At 39.9% G+C, this 9,615-nt stretch overlaps 1 protein-coding gene across 1 annotated transcript; it reads right to left on the bottom strand.

The window, feature by feature from the left end:
• Positions 1–281: 281 nt before the first annotated feature.
• On the bottom strand, positions 282–8,909 carry KLHL10 (kelch like family member 10). The gene is made up of 5 exons (XM_075184131.1): positions 8,667–8,909; positions 5,254–5,743; positions 2,622–3,239; positions 1,242–1,391; positions 282–729 (listed from the first exon to the last, which is right to left on the bottom strand). Exons 1-5 carry the CDS (start codon positions 8,864–8,866, stop codon positions 367–369), a joined length of 1,821 nt encoding a protein of 606 aa, XP_075040232.1. The 5' UTR covers positions 8,867–8,909; the 3' UTR covers positions 282–366.
• Between the last annotated feature and the right edge of the window lie 706 nt (positions 8,910–9,615).

The raw sequence follows: 9,615 nt of genomic DNA, 5'->3' as shown, positions 1-9,615 counted from the left end.
TTTTAACTTTTTCATAAAGAATTTGTTGTTCAAAAAAATATTATATTTTAAAACACATTTTTGTTCCAATTCCATTTTTCTTCCATGTCACCTTCACCAGGGCGTGGGAAGTCACTGAAATTCAGATACATCTGACATTTTGCTGAATGATTGTGCTCATCTCTCTATATAGATATATATATGTATATATAGTACACATTGATCTAATTAACTTATTCCACATTTTAGTTTTTATTAGATGAAATATTTTTGATCTACAAAAAGCATAATACCGTAATTATTTCAGTAATTGAGATTGCGCATTTTTATTAGCAGGTGGTCTGCTTGATGAAACAATATTTTTGCTGTTGTTGTACTTGTTGATAATCATACTGGCAGTGTACTTGTGGAAGATGACCCCTTGACCTCATCTCGGATATATTTGTCTCGGGGGGCCGCATACTCTCGAATATTGGTAAGCCCTGGCACCATGCAACAGCTGAGGGCACTGCGGTAGATACCCATGTCGCGGGCATCGTACCACTCATCCGTCTTCTCATCAAAACACTCAACGTTGGAGGTGGTGGTGAAACCATTAAATCCTCCCACCACGAACAGAAGATCGTCCACTACCTCAATGCCAAAGTTGCTACGTGGGTTGAACATAGTGGGCATCATGCGCCAGGTGTTGGTGATGGGACTGTAAGCCTCGGCACTGCGCAGGCGGTTAGCTCCATCGAAACCGCCAACCTGTAGAGTAAAAACATTAGGGATCATCACTACTTGCATTGTAGGAGATAGAAATAGTAAATAACATGCTGTGTGATTGTGTCTTCTGTTAGCTATTTAGAGTTATTTTATTAAATACTGTACAATCGACTTTACGTCAAACAGTCACTTGTAATGCTTACAAATGTAAAACTGAGGAGGGGGTGTGAGCAAGGGGACCAATGAGAAGCCTTAATCATGGACATTGCAGCTTCTGATTGGTCCCCCTTCTGATTCTCCACTTTAGGTGGTGATGGAGTTTGAAGACCTCTGTTCAATGATTTTATAAGACAAAGAGTACACATTACAAATAAGTGGTGGTTAAGCAGCATCTGCAAACCTTGTGCCTATTTTCTACACAGTCATGCATGCCTTTGTGTGGCAGCATGACTGTGAGGTGTGAGCCAATGTTTAGTCCTGATTATTGGACAGAGGCGTTTTACATATCGGACTATGGGAAATAAAAACAGTATTTCAATCTTAGACCTCCGTACCGCATAGACTTGATCTCCATAGGCAATTACTCCTACTCCACTACGACGACACCTCATTGTGGGGATCATGTTCCATTGTCCGGTCCAGGGACTGTAGACCTCGGCAGTGAACAAACATTCGTTGCCATTAAATCCACCACATATGTAGACCTGTACAGAAATAAATTATTCACAACTTCCACTATCTTTATTCATCTACACTTTTCATAGATTTCCGTTACCAAAAGTATTTACTCTAATGTGTCACTGAGAGTGAGACAAGGATATGTGTATATCTAAGGGGGAGTCATTTACTAAGGGAACATCTAGTAAGCTCAGCATAAGGCAGAATAAAAGCATCTACAATACACATGACTATATTATATCAATAAATAAAAGAAATAATATCTTAAAGAAATATTTTTTTTCTATGTATGTAACATATATATATATATATATATATATATATATATATATATATATATATATATATATATATATATACATACAACATATGTGAGTTTGTAATAAAGTTAATAAATAATACAGAAACTAACAAGAACACATATTACATCATTAACTAGAATAGTAATTATAAATATAAATTATAATAAAATCAATATTCAAAGAAATTAAATGTTTTCCAATTGTTGAGAGTCACACTGAATAATTGTAAATAATTATTGTATACATTCTTATAATAATTACATTGATTAAGTAAGGATATAAAGTTGACGTACTTTGCTCGAGTGTCTGGTATGGATGAATCTACACTATAATTGCTGTTCTTCACACAGCTACATGCAATGCATTCTGTGTTGGCATTGTGTGCTACTACTTTGAAGTAAAGAATCCTGGATTTCCACCACTAACGAGCCAGATGTTAATAAGTTGTTTATTAAAGGTGGTCCTGGTGTATAGGTGTTTTACCCTCCACTGACCGCAGGGGCGTAATAATGAGGGTCATGACCTTCATTTGCATGGGTCCTGATGGGCCCTGTGCCGCTAGCCAGGTTAAACAGGATGGTGGGAGCACTGCATGATGACCTATATTGCATCATAAAGTCATGATGGGATAGCTTTTTATCTTCCGAACAGGCTAGAACTGAAGGAAAGACAGCTCTCAGGCCAATGGTGACAAGCTGTGCTTCCTGCTCCTGGCGTTGTGCCTAAAACGGGAGCAGCTCTTACCACTATTTAGGCAGCGCCAGTTCTTTGGGGCTTAAAGGGATAAAGAGTCCAATGTTGCCTCTGGAACATCATAGCCTAATTCCAGCCCTCTCCTAATCCCACCACACAATGCAACAGATTCCCATAGAGGTGATAGAATATGGCTCCGTCTCAGCCAAGTTGCATGATATCATCTAAGTGATTATAACTGATATGGCATTCTCTGCTTACCTTTCCATTCAGCATGGTGGCACTTGCGTCACTCCTCTGCTCATGCATGGGGGCAATCAATGTCCACTGGTTGGTCTCCGGTTCATAACGCTCGGCAGTGTTTAGCCGAACATAGCCGTCAAAGCCGCCCATAGCGTAGATGTAGTTGTCAAGGACAGCAATGCTGACATAACATCGTTTGGAGTGCATCGGGGCCACTTGTTGCCACGTTTTCTTGTAAGGATCGAAACGCTTCACACTGTTGAAGTAATCCACGCTATCAAATCCGCCGATAACGTACACATAGCCTTTTAAGTACGCTGCTCCGTGATAAGCTCTGGGGTTCTCGTGTTCCCATGTAACATTGACCCACCGATCAGCGCGGGAATCGTAAGTCTCAATGGCGTTTGTGGGACTACCACCGCTCCAGCCACCGGTGGCGAATAGAATGGCGTAAGGGAGACGTGGCCTGGTCATTGGGTTTGAGTAATCCGAGTTGGCGAGGCCATTCATATTGAGATCATACATAGCTTTGAGAGCATTAATGATAACAGGCTTGCATTCTTCGCTCTCTCTTACGTAGTCATTGGTTTTGACGTTGTTCATGAAGTATTCTGCATGCATCAAGGCCAGTCGAACCTAGGCAAGGAACATTACAATCATTTACGCAGCCAAATGCCTCACATAGAAAAAAAGTGAGGGTGGGGAAAGGAAGTAAAATAGTTAAAACATCTTATTATAAGTGCATATTTATATTTAGCAAGATACATATTCTCTTCAACGTTATTAGTAAAGTTCACGAGTAATAAGCATTACAATTCAGTTACAGATAACCCGTAGTCAGCGAGTAAAATTGCAAAGCAGAATGCACAGGGCACTTTCAGAAATGAAGATAAGTTGGACATTGGCAGTAGCTTCTATCACTTAACCTTCTGTAATTGCAGCCAGGTATTCCACTAGCCTAGACCTGGCCAATCTGAGGCTCTCCAGGTGTTTTTGAAACTACAAAATCCCAGCATAGCTTGCTAGTTATCAGCTGACTATTGTCTAGCAGAGCAGTCTGGGGCTTGTAGTTTCACAACACCTGGAGAGCCATGCGTTTGGCCATGTCTGTATTAGCCTGACAAGCTCTTTGCTAGCACTGTTTACACTTATTTGAAATAACCGCCAAAGTATCTCCCCTATATTTTGAACTGCTACTATGATTCAAATATAATACTATGCCATATGATAATTTCTTCCCAAGTTCATTATTTTACACTGGGTAAAGAGAATTCAAATATAAATTCTTTATATCTTCTCCCACAGTTGATAAAAATTCCCGAGTCTGTTCACTGAGATACCAGCGGTTAAAGGACAACTGAAACCCCAAAAATGACATTTTCACACCTTATAAAGGTAAAAGCCATTGATCAGTGTTAACCAGGCTTTGCCTCCTAATTTGACTTGTGGTTAAATCACTGATTCTACCCCTGTGGATGTGCCAACCAATTTACACAGTGTATGTTTTTTTTTTCAAAGTACGACTGCCAAGCTGTCAGTCACTTTGTGTCTGCTCCGAAGCAGAAGCACCGCCATGCTAACATGGAAATCAGCTGCAGAGGAGTGACTTAGAATATGGTAGGCGTATTCAAATAAATATAGACACTCCATTTATTACAAGTATATTATTGATCTAAAAAATACTCAGCCTTTGATATATAACAATTTCAAATAGTAACTTTACTTGCTCTTTAAGCAGTTACTCACCCCTGCCATAGTCCCATCCAGTCTATTCCTGACAAGCTGAACTTGAAAATGTTTAAATACTGCAGAATTTTTCATTGAGCAGCAGCCCTGGAAAAATGGACTCAGATGGCTGCCCCGGGGGTTGATAATCGCGGTTTATAAAGAAAAGTTATTGTTTTCATGACGTTATCCCATACGTTGTAACTTTCAGTGTTCTGTCCATTTTTGGTACTTCTATTAAGTTATTTATCCCTTGACACTTGTTAGAGTTCTGTTGTGTCATCAATGAAAATGATTAAAGGTCATTTATTAAAGTGCAAGAGGGCAAATGTATAGCGCAAGAAGTCATGTGCCTACTTTTGTGATAGTACAGAGATTTTTGCGAGGTTGCGGGCCAAGATGGTTCGAAAGTTTGTATTTGGTAGGATGGTGGGAGCTATTTAACGGGTATTCAGGTGGTGTGGTCATTCTATACTTCCAATAAGATGGGTGTTTTTGGAACTTTCAAGGCCACTTTCATTAGACATTTCTAGGAACACATCAACTAAAATAGTAAAAACATTCAAACACAGAAAAGTAACTGACGTACTGAAAAGCTGAAATGTTCCATATGGTTCATTTAAGGGATGGATGAGACAGAGGTGGAACTAACGACTTGTGGGCCCCGGTGCAGGGAAGTGGGGAGGAGAGACCCGATTTAACGCAGCTCCTAACACCAGGATATCAACAACTATGAATGCGCTAGGTGTTATATTGCTAATATAATTAAGCAAATTTAAACAAATAGTAAAATGACACGCTTTGCACTTTTTCACATTAATAATCTAACTCCACTCCGAAGAACAGTATTGTAAATCTGATAGTTTAACAGTATCAATTACAGATTAAGCTTAGAGGGAACATGTTTCAGACTTTTGAACAATACCTCTGGAAGAAGGATAGAGATACAATGCTGCCGCATTGTTGGATCATGACCGATCCACTTCAGGATGGCCTCAAACACAGCGTCCTCTTGCTTGACGTTCAGATCGTCTTTCTCTATAAAGTCTTTAAACTCCATCACCGACAGCTCCAGGAACTCATCTGAGGTCTTAACCACATCTTCAAAGTTGTGTAGGATGTACATGTAGGCTTTCTGTTGGAGCTCCGGGCAACAATAACAACCCGTGAACTTACAGATGCCGATGCAGTTTTCCAAACACAGTTGGCCTATCAGGAACTCGCAGCAAGCTCGCACAATGCCCACGACGTTCAGCTGGTCAGCTGCAACCAAAAGATTTTCCACGTTGTCTCTGGTGATGAGCACAGTACGAGTGTAGGCATACTCTATGATTAGTTTCATCATATCTGGTGAGATGCCAGGGATGTTATATAATCTCTTCTCGGTGCTGTTCCAATTACTGGTAAATAAGGCTCTGTCGGGAGAAAAAAAGGATATCATTATTAACCCTATAGTGTCCCAAAACATATTAAATTCTAACGCTACTATAGGGTTCCGGGTCAAAAGCATAACCTCTATATCATAGATTGTAAGCTTGCGAGCAGGGCCTTCTCACCTCTTTGTCTGTTTTACCCAGTTTGTTTATTAGTTTACTATGCTTGTCCCCAATTGTAAAGCGCTACGCTATATGTTGGTGCTATATAAATAAATGATGATGATGATATTGGAATCAACATTTTTGCATGAAAACATGACATTGGACAGTATTGTTTTTCTGGGGAGGAGTTGAGGGTCATCTTTTTCAGTCTTCATTATTATATTTTTTGTATTACTTAACTGATTTATGGGGGGGTTTCATTGCTTTTTATGTATTTATGTATTTATTAGTATTGTCTATTCTGATATTTTCAAAAGCTAGTGAGCCTCTGATAAGAAAAAGACTTCAAAACAGCAATAAACGAGATACATGTCGGCATTTAGCCCGTCTGCATTTTAATGTGGGTCATATTTCCGCTGGTATTTCTACCGTCAGAAACACCGGCTAACACCCTAACAGATCTCGATCTAAATGGAGCTGACTCTTAACCATTGTCAGCCTATGCAAAATTGCGCTCTGTCGAAAACATGGCCACCGTATATATATGTGCCTGGAAGTTGGTTTTGTGCGGCGTTTCGAATATTGTGCCTTCGTAAGTCACCTCCATCCATTACGCGGAATGCACCAGTACGCAACCGATCAATTCACTACGAGCCAGTGACATATTGGAGCACTGATTGAATAATATTCATGAGCCTGACTTATCAAGAGTACTGGCTCACAGTGAATGGATAGACTGCATTCTCATAATTATTCGTTCAGCCCGCAAAATGTAAGTCTCTACTGTGTATATGTGACAGCTGCACTTTAACAATACAGTAATAAACAAGGAAAGAGTAGAAGAGATGATAGAGATGAGACATAAGGTAGAAGTGCTTGTTTTGTACAGTGGACCGTATGTTCTCCCCGTGTTTGCATGGGTTTCCTCCGGGTGCTCCGGTTTCCTCCCACACTCCAAAAACATACTGTGGTAGGTTAACTGGCTGCTAACAAATTGACCCTAGTGTGTGTGTGTGTGTGTGTGTGTGTGTGTGTTAGCGAATTTAGACTGTAAGCCCCAACTTGGCAGGGACTGATGTGAGTGAGTTCTCTGTACAGCGCTGCGGAATTAGTGGCGCAATATAAATGATGATGATGACCGGACCAATGTCCTCCTAAACATGAACTTTGTGTTAAATAAGGCTGTATGGATTGTTTGCCCAGCAAGTTTCTATGGAAGTACAGAAATAAAGTGTGTAGTGAAATGTAGGTAGAGAAAGTAGCCCTGGCAGAATGATGGAGTGTGACTGTTGTAAAGGAAGAAAAATAAAATGTGGCCAGAAGGTTATAAAGTTTTCTACTAAACTAAGGATTATAATACCAGAATATTCACGACATTTGATAAACATCCTCAAAAAGAGCATTTTCAGGACAGGCTTGAAACTGTGAAGATTAGTGACACTATAATATAATAACAGAAAATAAAAATTCCCTTACTTATAATCATTAATGACATTTGGCCGATTCATTTGGTCATAAAATAATTTGGCACCCGTACAATTATTTTATAATCATTTTTGCCACTCCAAACAAGAAATCATGATTACATAATAAATTAAAACTTGTATTGTGCTTCCTGTTAGGTCAACATTGGCCAGCAGTGGAAATCTGATGTGTTTGCTAATCTCGCCTATCCAAAGCAGTGTGTTGATTCGGCCAATTTTCGCAGCAATCATCATCATCATCACCATTTATTTATATAGCGCCATTGACTCCGCAGCGCTGTACAGAGAACTCACTCACTGACATCAGTCCCTGCCCCATTGGAGCTTACAGTCAAAATTCCCTAACACACACACAGACAGACAGTGAGAGAGGGGGAGAGAGACTAGTGTCAAATAGATAGCAGCCAATTAACCTATTAGTATGGGGTTTTTTTTGAGTGTGGGAGGAAACCGGAGCACCCAGAGGAAACCCACGCAAACACATGGAGAACATACAAACTTCACACAGATAAGACCATGGTTGGGCATTGAACTCATGACCCCAGCACTGTGAGGCAGAAGTGCTGACCACTGAGCCACCATGCTCAGGCAAGTTTGCAAAATCGCAGCTTCATACATACGGTGACCTGTATTCTTAGAATTGGCAAAAGTAGGGTTGGCGATTCGTTAATTTTGGTTACATCACTTTATTGGCAATTTATTATCTACTCGCACTTTCATACATCAGCGGGTTCAAACTCGCCCGAGAAAATCGCTGAAAAAGGAAATCGGAGCTTTTTGCCCCTGGGGTAGACTGCTCCTCCCACTAACTTACTCTCAGGGGTAGATTTATCAAACCTTCTAAAATGGAAATGTGGAGGTGTTGCCCATAACGACCAATCAGATTCTAGCTATCATGTTATACAGTGTATTAGATAAATGCTAGCTAGGATCTAATTGGCTGTTATGGGCAATATCTTCACTTCTCCCTTTTAGAAGGTTTGATAAATCTACCCCACAGTCTGTGGATTCTCGCTCCTCCCTCCTCAAATCATGACAATACATCTGTCACTTGTAGCCCTGCCCTCAGATTTTTCACCATATTCTGTTATGCTCTGGCCCAACAACTTTAAAAAAAAATGGGCACAGAAGAATATGTAGGAAAAGAAAAATGTATATAACAGGTGGTCTTAACCCAGCTAAATGACCCTAAGAGTATGAATGAACCATCCCAGGGTTGTAGGGTGAGGGAGTGTCACAAAAATGGTTCACTGAAGACCATAAATAATTTAAGACAACATTAAATTCTGTTACTCAAGAAGTCAATATATACTGACCTAAAATAAGGACTGCAACCACACAAAATGTTCTTATGAGCATTGAACTCAAAGCCGTTGACCTTGATTACAACGTCGCACAGCTTGCCCTCCAGTCTCAACTCATTAAAAATCGAGCAGGCCATTGCACTCATTTTGCGTTCCATGTTGCTTGCTTGGAAGGCTGATGAGGGCGAGCAGATGGCTTCTTCTACGTCCATAACACCAGCTAAGGATGGCCTGTACTATCACAGCACCTTCTCCTTCCCAAGATATTCACCAACTGAAACGGAATTCTGCCGTCGCTGAGACCTGTCCCCTGTGACATCACAATCTAAAATGCACCTGGAAGTCTAGAATGCAGCCGGATGATAAACATAGACAGACCGGCTAAACGTCTGTGTCTTACTCCAAAAAAGTTGAAATAACTAAATGTCCTCAATCCGTAGTCTGGGATCTGACTATTCTAATCTTCATCTTCACTTCTGTTCTCTGACCACTTAGTACTTGCCAGCAATGACGGATTTGTTATTTTATTTCGTATTTAGTTAGGCATATTGAGATTCAATTACTTAGCTGTAAAATTAATGGGCAATTCGTAAAATGGGGAAATCCCGGCATGAAAACCATTGAACTCCTGTGGGCTATATTTACTTAAAAAAAATGTTGGCGATTTTGTGCGCGGTTTGGAAATTGTGAGATTTACTAGATGCCAAACGGCACATAAAATCGCATTTTTTAAACCGTACAGTTTGAAAGTATCATCCCGTTTTCTTTTTCTTAAATGGTAAGTATACAAACATTCAGAACATAGGCGGGAGCACAATAGATTCATTAATTATGAAGGCAATCATTATATATTGATTAATGGGGAAAAATGAATCAATAAATATCTTAATGGGGGGGCAAAATTAATTTCTGATCATATTAAGGTGCCAATATTAATGTAACAATACATTCAAAGGGCAAT

This window comes from Mixophyes fleayi, chromosome 8 (genome assembly GCF_038048845.1).
Source record: "Mixophyes fleayi isolate aMixFle1 chromosome 8, aMixFle1.hap1, whole genome shotgun sequence".
Taxonomy (NCBI): domain Eukaryota; kingdom Metazoa; phylum Chordata; class Amphibia; order Anura; family Limnodynastidae; genus Mixophyes; species Mixophyes fleayi.
Note: the sequence above shows the minus strand (reverse complement) of the source record. Positions and strands in the feature narration are given on the sequence as shown.